The 20,310-nt window shown below is 40.4% G+C and overlaps 2 protein-coding genes across 4 annotated transcripts in view; both read left to right on the plus strand.

Moving 5' to 3' along the window:
• kif6 (kinesin family member 6) overlaps nucleotides 1-20,299 on the plus strand; it is a 72,708-nt gene extending 52,409 nt beyond the window's left edge. The window contains exons 14-24 of one of the 2 annotated variants that reach the window (XR_006100431.1): nucleotides 688-790; nucleotides 1,534-1,589; nucleotides 8,210-8,260; nucleotides 8,944-9,031; nucleotides 9,181-9,316; nucleotides 10,422-10,510; nucleotides 11,814-11,897; nucleotides 11,996-12,094; nucleotides 13,039-13,154; nucleotides 14,273-14,365; nucleotides 20,223-20,299. Coding sequence is in view for 1 of the 2 variants with exons in the window: in XM_042436917.1 (XP_042292851.1) it covers nucleotides 688-790; nucleotides 1,534-1,589; nucleotides 8,210-8,260; nucleotides 8,944-9,031; nucleotides 9,181-9,316; nucleotides 10,422-10,510; nucleotides 11,814-11,897; nucleotides 11,996-12,094; nucleotides 13,039-13,154; nucleotides 14,273-14,289 (839 nt within the window). In the remaining variant the exon portion in view is untranslated. Of the gene's footprint in view, nucleotides 1-687; nucleotides 791-1,533; nucleotides 1,590-8,209; nucleotides 8,261-8,943; nucleotides 9,032-9,180; nucleotides 9,317-10,421; nucleotides 10,511-11,813; nucleotides 11,898-11,995; nucleotides 12,095-13,038; nucleotides 13,155-14,272; nucleotides 14,912-20,222 lie in introns of those variants that run through there. The other variant, XM_042436917.1, reaches the window with a different exon arrangement.
• LOC121914001 (potassium channel subfamily K member 16-like) lies at nucleotides 15,002-19,175 on the plus strand. 2 transcript variants are annotated; one of them, XM_042436920.1, is made up of 5 exons: nucleotides 15,002-17,612; nucleotides 18,146-18,260; nucleotides 18,348-18,514; nucleotides 18,607-18,775; nucleotides 18,967-19,175. In XM_042436920.1, the coding sequence occupies exons 1-5, from the start codon at nucleotides 17,400-17,402 to the stop codon at nucleotides 19,173-19,175; spliced, it is 873 nt and encodes a 290-aa protein (XP_042292854.1). In that variant the 5' UTR covers nucleotides 15,002-17,399. The 2 variants fall into 2 exon arrangements, with proteins under 2 accessions (XP_042292854.1, XP_042292855.1); XM_042436921.1 differs by having other exon boundaries at nucleotides 18,607-18,771; nucleotides 18,967-19,168.
• Nucleotides 20,300-20,310: the final 11 nt, after the last annotated feature.

Consider the following 20,310-nt stretch of genomic DNA (forward strand, 5'->3'; position numbering starts at 1 on the left):
TTGCCTTCCGCAGTTGACATAATGTCTTCCCTTTTCCTTCCCTTTTCACACATTGTGTATGTTCACTCATTGGCAGATGTTGTAATGTTCACAGGTAAAACAAAAGACTAATCAGTGTGAACCTTTGTGCTTTTCTTTGTGAGAGTATTTGAAGCAGATGTATAAATAAAAATGATCATCAAACTATATTACAAGCCCATAAAAACAGTCAGCAGGATGTTATGTACAAAATTATGTAGTTTCCTTACATGTGGCAAGTTGCCAAAGTTGGAGGGGGGGATTATCCGCCATGTAACGCTGACATGTTCAGAATTGCTGTTTATATTTGTGTTTATGTGCTCTGAATGGCAGGCTAATAGTCCTTCAGTTTTGTAATTAGAAAAAGGCAGGAGGTCAACAATATCAGTAGGGCTCTAGCTTGCATCTGGCTGCCAGATTGGAGATGGGTACCTGTGGATGTGGGAAAGTGGTACTGCTCAGGTCTCAGTGAGACTGTTCAAATCTGCACAGCAGGACCCGACACAATTTTCCATAGTGAGTAGATTTATTTCAGTAGCATGGCACGCATGCATCTTGTGCGGATGATAGTCTGTATGGTAGATTTGATTTAGCAAATGTTTTCATCATGGACGTGGTGATATGTACAGTGGTGCGGTGGTACTCACAGGGTTTTCACTTTCCTCTCAGGTCCACAGCTTTCTATGGGAAAGCAAGAGGCCTTTGAGACCTTCATCAGGGACCATGAGGACCATCTGACCATAGAAGAAAACAAGAGCCTCCTAAAACAGAGGTAGTGACCTGAAGGTTGTTGAATAGATAATGGAGATGATAAACTCACATTCTTTTTTTGCCCATAATTCAATCTTGTTTACATCTGGTGTTTATTTTTAGCAGTCACTCAGTGTTATTCCGTCATAAATCACAGAGGAAGCATGTGAGTGGTTGTTTAAAAACCTCTTACAGATCACACACAAACATATGTGCACTGCACTTGCGTGCACTCATACTGTATATACAGCAATACAGCATCCCTGTTTGTTGGCAAGCACCATCAAACCTTGATTTTTCTATCCCATCATCTGTTGTACGTCAGAAAAACTGCCTTTCATCAAATACATTTTTGTACTACAATGTTTTTTCTATGATACAGATGATTAATTTAAAAACAAATGGACATAAAGCACAACTGCGTGGTATCTTATCCATAAGAACTACTTACAGTAGGCCGTGGTTCATTTTCATTTGTATTAAAAGCACCTGCAGGAGCTGCTAGGTTTAATAAATGTATTGGTTTTGTCTGGAATCAGAAAAACTTTCAAAAAACTTTGGCAACCTACCGTGTATCTAGTAAATGGTTGCTGCCAACAGAGATATGGTGTGTAATACATCTTTTTACACAATATTTCATTTCAGAATCATGAAAAATAAAAAATATCTTCTGAATCAGGCATGCATAGTGTTATTTTACCACCATCAGTCTTTTTTTTTTTTTTTGCTTTAACAGCTGATTAATGTCTATATCCTTTTAAACAGGTCAGCTGAGGCCAGAAGACTTGGGGAGCAACTGCATGAAGCCAGAAACAAAATCAGTAAGTTGTTTCAACAGATGGGAGCTGCCTCCCTGAAATTACATTACATTTAGGGGCTGTTAAAATGTTAAATTCTACATTTCATTGTCATCATTATCCTAATAGCAAACAAAGACTGTGGCGCAAGCCCTGAGGAAGCCTGATAATTTACCCTTCTGTTAATGTTCCCCAAGTCCCAAAAGACACCAGCCTACCTGCCTGGAAAACATTAATGAACAGATCACTGTCGGGGTTCCGTTTCCCCGGAGTGTAGAAATGTCGTTCAGCACATTCCTGATATTTTCCAGGACCGAGAGGCGTTCTGATTTCCACCCACCTAGTCTTCCAACCTGTGCTTTTTACTAGCCTGTCTCAGGCTGTTTTATGACGACGCTGTAAGAACACCCCTGTGTTCTTCTGGGTAATGTCCCTGACAGGTAGCCTTACTGTGCCAAAATGAGGCCTGGCATAAACCCGCTTCAGTCAGTGCTGAATATTACAAAGTTAACCTCCGAGAAATCCACCACATCTTTTGTCTGTTGTTTCTCTGGTGTTCATACATGCATGTAATACTGTGTGTCAGTGCTTTGACACCATGGTTAGTCAGTTGGCATGTTTATTGCTTATTTGATTATTTAGTAAGATGTGAAAGATAAATGAGTGCACTTTGATTTGACTTTAAACAATAATGTATCATGATAAATTGTCACCAACACGGCACCACATATAGATGATTTCACTGTACTTAAGTAAATTTTCCAGCGAACTCAAAGTGGCTAAAAATGTGTTATTAGGTCTCGATCTGGTTTGCATTTACTATTGCAAGCTACGTTTATTAATTTCCCTGGACTGTGTGTGTTTGTGGCTCATTTCGCATGCCGCTGAAATGGATAGGTTTGCCTCACACCAGTGCCTGGCATCATTTCTGCCTCACATCACGCCTGGTGGTTTGGTAGCTTTCGGCTGTTACCCTCACACATGCCAGCATACACTTATCACCCTTGGAACTTGAATTTTGTTTCAGCATTAAGTCCGTGAGGTGCTGACACAGCCGTATGTCAGACATGTCATGCATCACACAGGAATCATCCATGACAGCATCTAGAATTTTAACTCTTCAAATGTGTTCTGCTGGCATCATCACTGTTTGCGTAGAGAGTGAAGAAGCTGGTTTTAACTAAATTAACATAGTTTTTTGATGTTATATGTGCACTTACATTTTGAAGAGATTTAGCATCCACATTCTTCAACGTATTCAAATTTGGAAAAATACCCAGAGAACATCTTGATGCTGTCAAATATTATTACATTGTTAGATGCATGGAGCTGCATTCTTCCAAGATGAGAGACAGTGTTTTTAGTGGAAGGTGGTTGCCTCTTCTGGCTGGAAAGTGATGCCATAATATTTAGCTCAGTGTGTTTCCTTGCCATCTTGGAAGCCCTGCTTGGAAACTTTACACTACCTGTGTCTCATGGTTAGTGTAGAACATGGAAACAGCTAGCATAATATAGACAAAAGCTTTGTGCTGCTTTTTCTGATGAATGTACCCAGCGTGAGGGTCAGTAGCAGGGGAGAAAGGGAGAGGCGGCAGCCCGTGGAGACATTGGTGTCTAAACAGTTCCCTGGTTTACAGTATTGTTCTTGGCCACCACATACGGCCTTGGAATCCAATCCCACCGGAGCAGCGTATACGTTCCGAGCCCTTAGGTCCAAAAAGTGCAAGGATATATATTTATTCAGAGGGATCAGCGATGCACATCTTCTACAGCATGAAAGGTGTATGGCAGCTGGAAATGAGCAGGATCTCTTGATTTCTCTGCCAGATGTGAGGGGATTTATGCAGTACGGTCCAAGATGGAGCATCTGGTATCTGCTTTGGTATCCCACTTTCATCCTCTGCTCACCTTTGCTGTAGTGACCCAAAGATTGAAGGTTTTTGATACAAATTGCAAGTAAAGTCTGTTGTAGGAGGCTTAAATGTATGTAGTTACTTAGATTGTTCCAAAGAGATATAGAAGGAGTATTGCAGGAATAACACAACGATTCTTTTTAACCGTTGCCCACTAGATTTTATGACTGTTGCTATCATTTACTTATTATCAGCTGCTAAGTTATGGCCTTAGACAACACTGTCTTCAAACACAGCTGTCCAATAAAAATACAGAATGTGTATCAACAGCCTTTATATGTTTCCTTTAATATATTTTTGATACACAGTTTTTTTAGTGGTAGTTCATTAGTCGGATAATATTTGAGCACTTGAATATATTTGCCCAGGATTTCCATATGACTTTGTGGACTGACTTAATGACTCATTCATTCCTCATATACACTCGAACCGACACCCTCTCAGATATTGAGAAGCTGGATAGCATGTATGCTCCTTGGATCCTGATCTCACTGTGGTATTTGTGCGGCATATCACATTTAACCTCCAGGCCACAAAAATCACCAAATATTTATTAAGGCTTGTAGCTTGAAACCGGTCCTTTACGACGACGGCATGTCTCCCGACAAAGTGGGGGGAAACCCTGCATGGTTTTTGAAGAGGTTGTGGTGTTGAGCCCACAGTCTTGTCCTGGAAGGGGGACAGGAGGACTGAAGTGTATTGCAGTGAGCACACACCGCACACCACTATTACTTGACACGTGTGCAAATTCATCTTTTATGGAATTTTTCTTGTCAGTGACGGTCAGGAATACTGTTAAAATTGCTTCAACAGGCTCTCCAAACCAAACACTCTGTAATGTTCGACTCTTCAATCATTACTGACATATCTATATTTTCTAGTAGTATGGCCAACACACCCAATTTAAGATCACTTGAGCAGAATTATCGCAAAACAGAGTGCATCTACATCGTTATCTAGGACCGTTACAGTACATCACTTAGTCATAAAGTACATCCATTTATCGCACCATGACCCTGACAAATATAGATAGCCACCATGTGTAACTGCCTGGCCTTGGGGTTTTAAAAAGCTTCAGTACACGCCATGACTGATGGAAACCACACGCGTAGGGCCGGCCCCATGTGCTCTTCATGTTGCCGTTTTCACCCTGTCAACATGGCACACTTCTGGCATAAATATTTCTTAATCCTTTTATGTTCTTATGAAAGAAGGAGACTATACATCAGTGAGTTGCGGGTCATGTCTGAGAGAGTTGTGTCTGTTAGAGAAGACACGGGCGTCCCACCTGACCACAATGTGAAGCCACAGGGCGTCTCAGCTCATCTACATTCTCAGCTACACTAACTACTGACTTAGTATGAAAACACTGCGAGGGATTCTCGAACTCCCTCTCATTCCCAAAAGGCATTAGGAAAAACTCTGTCATCATGGTTACAATATGTCCCTGCGTGTCATTTGTAACGTTGCACATCATCCATTCATGTTTCCACTGTCTACCATAACCCCAAACAGTGGTCTATTTAAAAAAAAAAAAAAGTGCACTGAGAAATGAGCTGTTCTGTGTGTTGCATGGGCAGTTTGCAAACAGTTTTCAAGCATCCCTCAGTGGAACGCTGAGGGCTGATATAAAGGTCTGTAATCATAACGTTGTTACACTTTGTTAATCCCTGGATCTCTATAATGGATTCAGCTTTACTCAGGGTCACATCGACAGGACACTTATATGTTTTCAGTGTCCTCATCTTTTCTTCGACAAAGCGATTGCTCTAATCCAACTGTTTTACGGCACCTTGAGAGGTGTTGTATGAAAAGGTAGCACCAACCCCCCCAACCACAGCCCCCACCCACTCCACACACACAGCCCATATTCTGTGAAGCGATACTTCATCTGGATTTCTCATTTTTGGTTTTTGGAGCTCAGCTTTTAGATTGGCGGCAGGATCGTATTACAGAAAGAGCACAGTCTACATGTGTATGAGACCTGAGGGACTGTAATGGAAACTCGCCACAGAAGATACTGCCATTCAATGTCTCTTTTATCTTTCACTCTTCCTCTATGGTCGCTTACTTGACTCGCTATCTGACATTTTAGCCGGTTCTTTTGATGTGACCCTGTAATCGTCTCCTTTTGTTTGCTTATAGTAAAAGTATCCCTGAATGTTCGCATACAACCTAGTGCGGTCATTTACTGTAGACAGAAAATGGCCTCAAAATATTACGTCTACAATATGTTTTAGTCCATTAACTTTACAGTTGTCCTTTGCCGCTGAAGCATTGCTTCACAAATTCAATATCTTCAATAGGGCAATTAACTACTTCAATTAGGGGAAGAGAGACAGAGAAAACAGAAGAGCAGACACAAATTACTTACCCATATGTTAACCCGGTGTTACTGCCACAAGAGAGGCAGTGACCCAAAAAGCCTCCCTCTTGGTGCTTCCTGGCTCACTCGAGTCACAAGAGTTCATTCTGAGGACTGTGGAAGGAAGTGTGTAATTCAGCAGTATTGTCCTGTTTTGCAATATTCTGTAAAGAATGAAAAGTTCATCTGTGCAAGAACACGGACTTTCACCCTTTACGTAATCTGATGGCAATTTAACATTATGTCTGAATAGGCACCCGAGTCACTTTTACATAAAATTCACAACAGCAATCTTTCGAAGTCAGACGAGTAACATTTGTAACACAGCACAAGTCTGAATTGAATGCTGTCAAATTAATAAAAAGACCACAACAGCAAAACAATGTTTCACCTCCTAAGATCACTGTAATAAACATATTATCTCTATCTTCATCTCTTATGCACAGAGATATGTTTAATAAACCATAAAACACAGTGAAAGAGACAATTTTAAGTTGCTGAGCTTCTCGTGTCACATCAGTCTATAAGAACTTTTTTCCACTTGCAGTGTGACCAGGATGAACAGGATAAAGAAATTAAAAAAAAAAAAAAAAAACCTCATGGAACCACAGTAACAATCTGACCAGCACTATCTCCCTATGTTTTCAATTCACATTCATGCCAACTGCAGGGATGAAGGCATGAATATCCAGCTTAACACTTTACATACAGCGGGTGAGCAAATAGGAATTTTTTCCATAAATGTCCTATCATGTCTGAATAAAGCTGTAGAGACATTAACATAATGACACAAACCCATCACTTTAACAGATGGATGAAGCCAGCAGTGTTCAATATTCTATGTCAGAAAAGAGATTTTAAATCAAATAATTAACAATTTGTTTGTGTAAAGACAAAATACGTGTTAAACATCCCTTATGTACTGTGACCACAGTTTTGCACAATTCATGAACATGAATCAGACACATATATCTGGATAACTTGACCCATGTCTGTCAATGCTGGTAACCTTTCATCTCACTGCTACTTAACAGCAATGTAATAAATGTCACGGCTGCTAACATGGAAATAACTTAGTGAAATCCTCTAAACCAAGATGATTAAGCCTGTTTTATTGCTACTCAGAGTTGTCATGATGTATTGTAAATGAGTGGACTCTGAGAAGTGGTTGTAGTGCAATAATCACTTGTGTGCGTGATGCTTGATTGGCTCCTATGGGGGAAAAAAAAATATGAACGATTGATGCTGCGTGATAGACGTGGTGTTTGGAGGTTGTTTGGATACACTGTTGGACGAGACACACTATGTCAAAACCGTTTTGCATAGCTAGTACTTGAAAAATAAGAAGATCTTACTGGATCAAAGTTGTACAGTCATTAGTTTCGAGAGTACTCTAGCTTTAAGAGCCACACAGTCTTGTTTCATTTGCCTAACAATTGGAACATCACATCTCTTTACTGCCCGCAGTGATGATAGCTCTGCTAGTACATCCTCTGTCATACATCAAATGTTGATGAATTTCTGCACAGGAACAAACTGATTGCCTGCACTCCAGTGGTACTCACTCTGCCAAGGATTTAGTCATCACATTACACAAGGGCTTTGTGTAACCCACCACTAAGAGAAAAATGTTGTTTTATTTATAGTCGAGAATGCTTCTTGGCAATGTATCAGTCAATTCCATTGCAGAAAACAATGTACAAAACAGTTTAACTGGAAGAGAAACAATTACATCAAAGCACTGAAGTCACACTTTCAGCACCGTGAATGTCATTCATTAACCGCATTCCTACGAGTCACTGATCACATTAAAAATACTCACTCTCTCATGGCATCTCTTGTCTTGTGTATCAGTATCTCAGTGATATGTGTGTGTTGGGATTACTTTGGCAGCGCTTCGAGGGGTTCATTGCATTCCCACTGGATCCCACGCTGTGGTTTGTTTCATCATGGAGCACCCTCAGGAACCCTTCTGTCAACGAAAATGTAAAACCATTAAGGCAATAAATCATCATATATCCTCTGACGAGCGCCTCAACAGAATTGTTTATTTTGTTAGAAAAGCTATTTAGACCGTTGGAAGATTTTTTCAGTCGTATAGAATAGTGTTTTGAAATTTGAACTTTAAATGTCCTAAAATATGTATGCTCAAGTATTTGATGAAATAAAGAAATAAATAAAAGATGGTTTGAAGTTGAATTGGGTGCTGTGGTGGAGTGTTATATACGTGGCAGAAGATGAATGTCTTTTTAAACATGTCTTGATAAACGTATAGTAAAAAAGATGTACTTTGTCTTTTCAGTGTTTATTTCTTGGTTTTAAAAATGATTTAAAAATCTAATTTTCTCTTCCTCTCACTTTCTCAGATGAGTTGAAGAAGCAGTTAGAGAGGCGACGGAGACAAAGGGCAGCTCATGGTAAGTTTGGAATAGATACTCTTAAATATACGATACATGTAACCATGTAGTGTTGAAGACAACAGGTAGGCAACATGCATTGACATTTAAAGCAATGAAGTGCATCATCTGTGCAGAAATCTCCACATATCTGTGAATCCAAGTTTACACGCTCATTTTAAATTCAGTGCTGGCTTCTCAGTTGCTGAAAGGATGAACAAAAACTCTATCATTTTGATATTGAATGGTGTGGTAAACATTGTCAACATATTGTGGGTGCAGCAGTGCCGTCTTCAAAGCCTAAATGACTGAAATCTTTGTGATCAAAAACTGGGGGGCACACCCCTTAGACTCCTTCATTTACTGTTTTCTGACTGTTTTGTTCAATGATATAAATGCTTTCATGAGGAAATCTGGTTGTAAAGCACACAAACATCTCCCTGCAGTTCAGGCGCCAAAGGTTTTTCTTCTTATTTTGAGTTCTGCATCAGAGAACACTTCACAGCAGCCTGGCTTCTGTGATCCAGGGCCAACGTTTAAAGAGTTGCCTTTGAAGGAAATGCACTCATGTGTACACAACACACGCTTACTAGCTTCTGGACTTGAAACAAAAAGCAAGAAAACAATATGACTGTATTTGTGATTATAGCTACAGTATTTCCACATGTTTATCTGTCTTTCAAACCGGTGTAATTCTACTGTAGGTGTAATTGGAAATCACACAGAGGTCGAGGAGGAGGTGGACCCAGTGGAAGAAAACCTGCGTGAACACATTGAGCAAGAAAAAAAGCTGTGAGTGTAGTAAAAATGTATTTCAGTGTATTACTGCACCAAATATTTTCATAGTTTCTCCCAAGACGCTGCTTAGATTGATTGGACACAGCAGATGAGGTGTAGTGTGGACAAAAGATGAATTTGGTGCTGCTAATATCTCCCGTCAGTTACAAGAGCACCGTTGGCCGTCTGAAAGCGCTGAGGACAGAGATTGAGCACCTGCAGCTGTTGCTGGAGAGGGCAAAGGTCAAACTCCAGAAGGACTTCCATAAGTGGTGGAGCCAGGAGGCTTCCAGTGTGCAGGTGACTGACCTTACCTTTCTCTACCTATCTATGTGACAACACCACATAAAGCTTCTGTGAGCATGACGTAATGGCTAGGATAGCGTGTCAAAGAAATGTTCCTGACATTAGTCAGGAGGACTTGTCCGTTCATTTTTGTCTCTGTATTTATGGATGTTTTCTTCTCCGTGTTTTCTGAATATTGGCCTCTATGGACACGTAACAGTGTGTGTAAGTCGATATGCATGTGTCTCTGACTTTGGAGGCTTTTATGGCACCAGTGTGACCCTTGCAGCCTCTGCTCAACATCATGCAGAATGGGCCCTGGTGGGAAGATCTGTAGGAGGCAAATACACGGAAACACATTTTTACAGAATTGCATGTGACCCAAACAAGGGCCTGCAGAGCAGCTTAGAGGCAAGACAGGAACAGCATCAGTGCATATTCTCAGCAGTTACAGTTTTAACAAGGACAACATGTTCATGAGGTTTCTCAGCAACACAGTGGGGGAGAAGAAGCGAGTCAGTGTTTATTCCAGTACTAAATAATATTTTGTGTTTGTGCTTAAATGCTTAGTGAGACTTGTACCGTATGGTGAAAGATAATGTTTGCGAAACTTTGGAGGGAAAGATGAGCCGAAAATTCCCAGATTATTACAGAGAGGTTTCACACACTTTGCTCATCGTTGTTGGCTGTTGCGCTCCATTTTGAAACCAGACGGAAAGAAGATGTTAAGCAGCAACATCTGACCAACAGACGCTGCTGGCTTCCACTCTTTGGTTTTGATCTTATGAATGCAGCAAGGTTTGGGAATTTATCACTGAATGACAAAGAGGAAGTCTGACAGACTATGCTGTATGTGCAGGAAACAGGCAGTTTTCCTCGCCAGTAGATATTCAACAGCTTTGTTCAAGCATTTATTGTTCTGTTTTTGGAAAACAGCACACATGTAATTGATGAAACATTGAGTGAGAAGTATGACAGAACATGAGGACACAAAATACCTGAGGTCCTCTGTTCCCTCCAACTATTAGATGCATATGGCTACCTTGTGTTTAACTGTCATCAGCGTGGGTTGGTGTTTCCATCCAGAAAAATTTCATTCATTTCTCATAATTGTGACTAGGAGTCTGAGTCAGAGGCCACAGCCAGATGTCAAACAGGGTCACTACGTGGAACCTTGCAGCCGTCATTACCTGGTACTCCAGACTTTGGGTGAGTCATGTAAAAGTTGACTAACTGCTTTCTGTTTGTCCTTCCATCCATCCCTCCAGCAGATAAGTGCACACCTACTGTAGAGTATTAAAAGTGTGGACTCGTACTATCATCAAACATTCATTTTTAGACTGAGCTGAATAGTTACATACAGAAATCAGCCACGTTACAAGGAGAAACACCTTTCCTTCACTGACTCATTTCTGCTCAGTTTATTAATGCTATTTTTACCATTTCACCATCTGTGCTTGTATCGCACTTGATTAATGTCCAACAACCTGCAGCTTCTTGCTGCCTGTTTCCATGGAGCAAATATTGAACAAATGTTGAAAGGTAATGTCATTATGTTTTTTCACCTCACCAATCATTCTGATATTTGTCGTTACAGCGTCCAAGACTGATAAGAATACATTGTCAGTCTCTACAAGTCTGCAACAGCTATGATCAGCTGTGATATTAGCACTGTGGGGAAGTGGTTCACACTATAATTTACCATTCAGCCATGACATCAGGTCTGCCATGACTAAGCTTTGATGACAGTACTGTATCAAATTGGCGGAAACAATGGCTGCAATGAATGAATGAACTTTTTATTTTTGTGTCATAAATATAACTATGCCCAGACTGCATGAGCCTACAGACACCACAAACTCATGCAAGCCAGGACCAGAGCGCTGTGTATACAAGAATAGAGAAGCAACTTAATCATCTTTAACAATCCAATCCTCAGACCACCAAACAAACAACAAAATTCATTTATTTTATAATTTATAATTCACTTACAAAAACATATACTGTACTATAGCAGTGGAGGAATCAGAGTAAATAACAATTAAATAGTCCATCTTGTCTTCTTTTCCAGGCACAGCAATTCCAATTTTTGATCATCTGTACACCAGAATATTTCAGGGTTTTGTCAAGACATTTCATGGAAAATTAACTCTCTTAAATCATCATAATTTGTACAGTACAAAAGAAAATCACAGAGCTCAATATTTGTCCAGGCTGTGTTTAGATGTTGGCCAACTTCACCACTCAGACTAAAGAACGAATGCATCTAATGTTTGAGTGCAAACTACTTTGCGTTGTTGCTCCCTCGTGTGGTTGAAACAGACACCTGCAGGTGATCTTACTGAAAAACAAAGAGAGAATGACACTGAGTACAAACACCTGTGAGATGTGACGTACTCTACTTCTTTTGTGGATCAATCCATATCAGTGTAATCCCATATAGATATCATGCTCTGTTGCACCTACAGAACAAGGTACACAAGGTAAAAGCTTTTTCTAACTCATCATACAGTGCACCTAGTCTGAGCAGTACTGTGAGAAACTACCCAGCAGGCCTAGACCCAGACTGTTCCACTTCCTCTGCTCAAGACCTCAGGTCAGTCAAGCTTCACTGAACTCTCACTGGCTTATTTACACTGGATGACACAGTTTGTCCTCTTACAATTGTCATTATTAAATTTCTTTGAATTTCAGAAGCTTCATCCCCAAAAGCCCTTTAACAGCTGTACCGGCCTGGCATGATAAGCCCACAGACGGGAGGGTGACTGACATCACTCCCTCATCAGAGTGGAGGTACATGAAGGGCCGACCTGGTTTGTTCCAAAGGGCGCCCAAACTCTTATTTTTAAAAGTTTGTGAACTTGAGGAAATTAATTTAAGGTGATTTAAAGTTTTCAAAAAACTAATGTATGGAATTGATGGAGGGCTTTGAAATAACAGCACCCACATTCATCCCAGCACTCTAGACCTCTCTCCATCCATATATTGAGCACATTCAGCATGTTGAGGAAAAGCCTGTGATTGAGATCATAATACATAATTTTACTGGGATCTCTCGAAATGAAATCTTAAAACTGTGTCATTTTTTGATTCACCAAGATCTTGAAAAAATCATTAAAATGTCTTGAATTCTGTGTCTAAGTTAGTTTAGGATCTGTGTGTGTTTACCACTGTGTACATTTTTCAAGTGTGTGCCTAAATGCAAACAATCCAGTGGCGTATCCCATATGTTTGCAGTAGCCCTTTAGTCTATACATACAGCCTAGACCTGTAGTTTTTATAGCTGCAGGGTGTTTTCTCTCCACTTAGGAACATGGCCATAAATTTTTATCCCTTTGTGAAGTAATGTCTCCAAACTCTATTAACAAATCAAAGACCTGCTGCTGAAACAACCTTTTTACAGCCACACTAAAACACTCGGTGCATAACATATATGCTTTTGTTCGTCTCCAGCAGCCACTTGTAGCAACAGAGATGCTATTGTTTTATACAGCGGGCTGCATGATGTATAAGGTTTGTAGCTTATTTCCTTTAAGCTTTTGGAAGCAGAACAGTTAAAACAGCAGTGGCGTTCAATCAGTTTCAACAGTGAGGCAGAAAGCAATAAAGGGCTTTTAAGCGTACACCTCACCTCTCCAAACATACACACTCAAAGCAGAGGATTACTGGATTTATGCTGTAAATGAAAGCAATCAAAAGGTCCTTATTGTGTCGCAGTGAGCGTTTATACATTTCAGGAAACTTTCCACCACCACGCTCTCATCCTCTTCTCTTCCGCTGACTGGAGACCAGCAGACTGACGCAGACATCATGGCCTTTGTCAGGGCCAGGCAAAACCTCCTCAACAGGACAGGTAACACACACACACACACACACACACACAAAGCAAGAAATAATGCAGAAACTAATCTTTCACATCGTATACATCTTGCATTCAGCACTGCCCTCAAGTGGTGTGATGCTTTACGCCACATAAGGACCATAAACGTTTTGAGCTTTTGAGTTATATTGAATCTATCTATATCGAAACTATCTGCAAGATATAACACTTGATAATCTACCAATTACAAACTGAAAATGATTTCAGATTCACTTGTTTTCTTTTCTGGTAGTAGTGCATGATGAGTCAGGAACTACTTGTGGGCAAGATCACATAATTGAGAAAGTGTTTTTCACACAAACATCCTCAGCAGCCTCTACAACTGCCTATCTTTTGCTCTTATGTGGTTACTCTCTCTCTCTCTCTCTCTCTCTCTCTCTCTCTCTCTCTCTCTCTCTCTCTCTCTCTCTCACACACACACGTTCTGTCTCTTTCTCTCTCTCCTCTCCTTTGACCCTTGTATAGCTGCTTACTTTGGCAGACAGTAAAGTGCACTCGGCTGTCTTGTGGTTTGCCACTAGATATCCAGAACAGCTGAGGTCATGTGAACAGACAGACCGATGGCCAAATGAGCAGAGACACCAGACAGAAAAACAGACAGGCTGAGGAAGACATTTGCCCTCTGAAATCTTTCTTGCTTGCTTGTTATCCTTTCTTTCTTTCTTTCTTTCTTTCTTTCTTTCCTGTCTTTTTTCTTCCCCCTCTCTAGGTAAGGAAGACTCATTTCATGCCTCTTTAACTTGGCACTCCTAAGCTGGATAGCGACTGTGTTTTGACAGGAAAGCCCCTCTCCTTGGTTGTTTGGTAACCCCTGAATGGTGCTATCCCTCCTATCAAAACAGCTTTTAAGTCACTAGTGCATGCTGGGAAGTGTAGGGAACCTTGCAAAAAGAAATAGACAGCACATTTTCAGAGAGGAGGCTGTTATTATAGTTAAAATCATTGTTAATAAAGATATTTTTGAGTTCCAAAGACCAATAAATATATTTCTTGAAGCCTAAAGGACAGACTTTTGGGCATTTCTTTTCTCTGTTATTTCCCAAGTACTTTCAAGTGGATTTCCAATCTGCCTCGTGTTTTTATGATTTCAGGCCCACCTCAGCAATAAGATGAAGTCCTGTGGAAGCATGCGAAACCTGAAGTTATCATCGTCTGACTGCTTGAGCAACCTCCACATCTGTCAGGTGATAAAATCATCCTGAAAACATGCATTAGAAATCTCTGAGTTCTGACGGACAATGGAGATGTGAGAAGAAATGCAGGGTCTCGCAACTGAAACCCTCTGCCAAACATATGGCACACATCCTGTATGATTCTCACATGCATACACACACTTGTTGACCTCCTGGAGATGCAGCAGCTCAGTATAAATCACAGGCCGTGCCGGCCATTTGATCTGAACAAATGTTGTCTCAAGATATCAGAGGAAGGAGGGGACAATAGGAAACCAGCTGGCTCCAGTATGTGTTTAAAGATGTAATGAATCATGACTTTTTAAATGGTTACAGGAAGTTTCAACCTTCATAATGACAAATGCATTTAATATTTCTGTCTGCTTTCACTTGATTCTAAGTTTAACACATGTAGTGTTAAATATTGTAAATAGAAGTATGTAATATATGTACAGTAATGACCTGTTTATTTCTCAGATTCTGTTAAAAAAGTAGTATTGCTCTTTAAATCTGCACAGAACATTGAATCAAAAATAAAGCTGCAAATGAAAGATGCCATAATGTTCACCAGATGTGAGATGCCATGATGCGTATTACTGCTGCATTTTACAGTTATTGGCCTAATTTGTTCCTGAGTTCTTTTATCATCAGTAATGCTAACTCTCATAGCTCTTCTTTCCCAGTTACTCTCCTGCAAATGGCAACTGTAGTAAAGGGTTTTCTGTGGCATTTGTTTCTATGGAAGTCAACTGGAAAATTATCCAGGAAAATAGACATCCTTAAGTGATTCTTTACTAATTTCAGCCATGAAGGGTAAAGGATGACTAAAACCATTGGTTGCGTCACTTGTTAAAATATTGGAAATATGGTCTAATAGTAGTCAAGTCCTCATTATACCAATACTGATGTACTGGAAGTCCACCCATAGTTATATTCCAAAGGTTGTAATCTGTAAAATCTCCCTGAAACGTGCAGGTATCATTGATTTTATAAGCAAATTATACTGGTGAAATCATTGCGCAGCAGTTTTACTAATGAATCATCTGGTCCTTAAAATGTCTATCCATGCCCACTGATATTCAGGGACAAAGGAAGGAGGAGCCTATCCCATCATGCACTGGGCAAAAGGCAGGGAAATACCCAAGACAGGCCTCCAGTCTGTACAAAGCTTCTTTAAGATTCAGTATTTGAATTTCAAATTGGGTCACGAACATTTCTTTGCCTGGAGTATCGATTGTTGAGCATTGAACTGAATCATTTAAAGAGGCTTGTAGTCGATTATATTAGTAAGATTTTATTTGGTAGTTCAGTGCAGATAAAAGGCACTGAGTTGGATGTCAGCACTGAACTGCCTGACTCACAGTGTAGTTTTTTTAGTGGCTTACAGTAAGTCTGAAGACTATTTACTTTGATGGTTTTCTGATTTAATGTTAAGCAGCACAGTTACTTCTGAGAGACTAGCAGGCAGGTCTGATTAATACACAGTTTGTACTACTTGTCCTAACACTTAACTACATCAACGCACATTCTAATCCGCCAAACAATACATCAGCCCCACTGTCCCAAAGCTCCTGACATTCACTTGATCTGTCAATGTCATCTGGTAATCAAAATCTACCCATCCAGGCACCTCAGAGCCGTGGCTGCAAACCTCGCCAAACACAAGACAACCTGTGAACGTTGGAACAACCTGTTTGCATGGCTTTGCCTCAATTTGTTTGACAGATGACAAGCAGCTGCACAATTTACATCCAGGCAGAGTTGCCTTGGAGAAGGAGCCTTCTTCGGCCAAGTCATGATATCTGTTATTTCTCTGTCACATCAGTGACTTCCTTTGTGACATGTGTATTTAAGGGGGACATATTATGCACACTTATGGGTCTATATTTATATTCTGGGGCTCTACTGGAATATCTCAGCATGATTCAACTTCAACATCAACTTAGCAGTGTAGGACTGATGATTATAACTGTAGTTTTGGCATCTACTCAAATGTCTATGATTTCTTTTTTTTTTTTACATGCTTTTAGGCTTTTTTTTTAACTGTCCAGCTTTATAAACACAGAAGCCCTAGAACTCCATTAGCTTCTCTCTTGAGATTTCTTTCAACTCTTTGGTTTATGGCCCAAAATCAAGTAGTGCTCTCTACACCTCTCCCAAATGTCATCTCCTTCCTCTCCATCTGACCATAAACATGACCGGCTCCTGAATTTGGGGAAAACGTCTGATGATTGTTCTAGCAGACTTCTTAGGGTTAGAAAAATTGAGCTTTTAGACTAATGAAATTTTAAAGTGTCCATACTTAATGAAATTAAATGTATCTCCTTTGACATATCTCAAGTTGTGGCACCAATCTGTATTATTTTAATGGAAAATTTCTGCAATGTACGTCAATTCAGGAATCCAATAATTTGCGGTTGAACTACATTCTCCTCAGGTTTCCAATTAACTGTCAGTGAATACAATTAGTCCCCACAAAGCAGAATTGTACTGAAAGGCTCTGGCAGAGGCCCTCCACAAATGTGGGCGCTTGAACAACCAACAGCAGTCAGGTAAAATATTAACTTTTGTTCTGCTGACAAGATGCTGCCGCTTCCTTATTAGTGGAAACAGTTGAAAGTATATGTGTGTGTCCAGATGTCGCCCTAATGGAGGAGAGTAGATGATCGTTACCCAAGCAACCCATAGATCAATGCCCAACATCTACAGTACTCTGACCAATCAGAGTGAGAGCATTAAGTGGAGATGTTTTGCCTTTGGAGAGTTATCCAGTTGTCTGAGTGAAGATGATGCAGCTTTACAAGAGATCAGTTCTTATCTTATTGACGACTGAAAACTGACTCTGAGTTACTTCAAATACAGTTTTTGTCTGATCTTTGACCATTTCCTTTTCACAATCTGCAACAATGGTAGCTGTTTTGGGGGAATCACACATAAGATCTGCGTTTTTCCTGAGGAATTTGATCATTAGTCCTTTCTAAGGTGAATAGCCTCTTTCTGAGTTTGAGCGTCAGCGTGTGTGTCCATTGGGCGCTGGGGGAGTTTGATGGCGAGGTTCCAGTTGGTCCGAGTCAAAGTGAGCTGGACAGCACTTTTGGCTCTGGCCCACCTCACATACCTGCTGGTTGGGGCCACCATCTTCCAGATACTGGAGCGAGAGGCTGAGAGCGAAAACCGAAACCATTTCCAACTGGAGAAGTTGAATTTCTTGGCTAATTATACCTGCCTGGACAGACAAGCCTTGGAGAAGTTTGTTCAGGTTTGCCTTCACTTTATTCCTGTCTGTTAACCTGCTGTAGATCAAGTCCTGTTTGATGTGTTAACACAGTGTAGAGTTATTGAAGTGTAACAGCTTATAATGTAATTTGAGTTTTTGGTATATTTTCCCTACAGTAATTTGTTGACTCTTGCTTATGCTCAAAATGATACAGTAACAGATGCAGAAGTGATTAGCCTGTGTTTGTCAGTGCGGTCATCAGTGACCTGGTTGACAAAAGGCCCCAGTTGTATACAAGCCTGCAAGTACACAAATCTGTTTTTAATAGCTGAGTAAATATGATGATGAAAATGGCTTAGCAAATACAGTGAGACAGAGAAATTGAAAGATCAATTTTATGAATAGGCAAAGTACATACTATTAAAGGGCATTTAAGTTAGCTGACCTAATAAATCAATAAGTGTGTCAAGATCCAAAATATCTCAAATATGACCCATCTGCACTCTCTTTTAAATGTCCAAATGTTAAAGCTGCTGAGTTTGACCTTATTTTAGTATTTATTTATTTATTTGCAGGTGATTTTAGATGCCTGGGAAAAGGGAGTCAATCCCTCTGGCAACTCAACCAACCCCAGTAACTGGGATTTCAGCAGCTCCTTCTTTTTTGCAGGCACAGTAGTCACAACTATAGGTGAGCCTTGTAATACATTCATTGTTTTAACTGTCTGCTTTGGGCTGCCTGCATCTCTAAATGATAAATCCTCCTCTGATCTGGCAGGCTATGGCAATCTGTCCCCCAGCACTGTGTCTGGTCAGGTGTTCTGTGTGTTTTATGCACTGTGTGGGATCCCACTGAACCTGGCCTTCCTTAAACAGCTGGGCAAGTGTCTCACCATTCACCTGGGTCGACTAGAGAGGGGGATGGTCTCAGTTGTTCCACACAAGGTACAGGATGAAAGATAAGACAGATTTATGATCATTATAAGTTAAGGTATGGATTTCACCTAAATGTAGATTTTGCTGTGTTCCTTTCCCAGCAAGCAGTTGAGGTGTTGGCAGTGAGCTCGTTCTTCGTCACAGGCAGCCTGCTGTTTCTGGTCATCCCTCCTCTGATGTTCAGTTATGTGGAAGGCTGGACGTTTGGCGAAGGCTTCTACTTCACCTTCATTACCCTCAGCACCATTGGTTTTGGAGATTATGTGGTGGGTGAGTAGAGAGAACAAACAAGCGCTAATATGGTGGAAGGGCCCAGGATGTCTCCTCTGCCAGAATAAAACCATTTATATTTTGTATTTTTACATGTAAAGCAAAAAGTGAAAAAAATAAAACTGTATTCTATTTTGACCAAACATTTCTGGTATTATTGACTTAACATGTTGTAATCTCAATCCTTGTAGGGACTGACCCAGGCAAGGAGTACATCTCTTTGTACCGCAGCCTCGCAGGTGTATGGATCATTTTTGCCTTGGCTTGGCTTGCTCTTATCCTCAACATGGGAGCCAGAATAATGGAGCACGCAATTGGCTTGACTCATCCAGGCTTTAAGAAACAAGAGGAGGAAGAGGACGTGTCATCCAGTAAACTGGAGGACACTTCAAAGATCTGACGGTTTACTACAGACGGGATTATCTGCATGTAATATAGATTAGTTAGAGAGCATTTTCATGCAATTGTTTTAGGGTACTTATTGTGATTGACAGTATAGCAGGAAAACAAATGTACCAGCTATTTATCTGTTACTGTAGCAAAAACTGTTTTCGTATGATATTTTGCTGTGCTGTGATGCTTAGGCTGGAAAAACATTACAGGTTCTTAAAAATTCTACCTCAATTAATAAGCCAAAGAGTCGATCAGGGGTTAAAGTCTCAAAAAAGAAAACGTGTTTAATCAGGTAATGCATCAGGTAGGAACCTCGTAAAGTTTTTCCATCCTGAGATAAAATGTAGAATTCTGAAATGAACTGCTGAACTACAAATTTGTGTTTTTTGTACTCTTGTTTATTGTAGCATGTTACCTGACTGCATTATTAGAACATTTTAACACAGGAGAAGTTTAAGATCAGAGTTATTATTTCTGCTGTCTAATGTGCGTGCGAGCATGTGTATATATGCATATGCATGCTCATGTGAGTCCACATCTGCGTTTGTGTACTGATGGTAAACTCCAGTGAATTGAGCACGGAGGGCTATCTTAAACAAACACATTAATCAAGATGGTGATGCGAGGTGAGCTGAGAGTGCATTACACACAGGACTGATCCCAGAGAGTCAGCTGGAAAAAAGGTGGATGGCTTCTGTCTGTCATGCTTTCTTTAGTATGTTACTGTTAACTGTCACTGTCCCTCTTATCCCAGTAAGACAACTGTCCTGAAGGATGAAATGCAAACATAATACAACTGAAATATAGTCTGATGTATAATGTGTATGCTCTTTGGTTTGTGGACAAGTAGAGTGTAGTAGTGCCTTTGGGAACTACACAAAAACTGCTGTTGCTGGTCTTGAATTGACCCCCTGACAGAACTACTTTCTTGTATCCTTCTCAACCTCTATCAACCTTAAGGGCAGAAACCTACAAATTTTTCCTCTACCCATAGTCATCACCTGTAGCCCAACCTCTGCTGGCGTCTTTCCCTCTGTTCATTTTGCTTCACCAGATTTGCATGACAGACCATTTGAGTGATTGAAACAGTAGCACGGGTGGAAGTTCATTTGCCTGCAAAGCATGGAAACATGAGAAGCCGA

Source organism: Thunnus maccoyii, chromosome 16 (assembly GCF_910596095.1).
Source record: "Thunnus maccoyii chromosome 16, fThuMac1.1, whole genome shotgun sequence".
Classification (NCBI taxonomy): Eukaryota; Metazoa; Chordata; class Actinopteri; order Scombriformes; family Scombridae; genus Thunnus; species Thunnus maccoyii.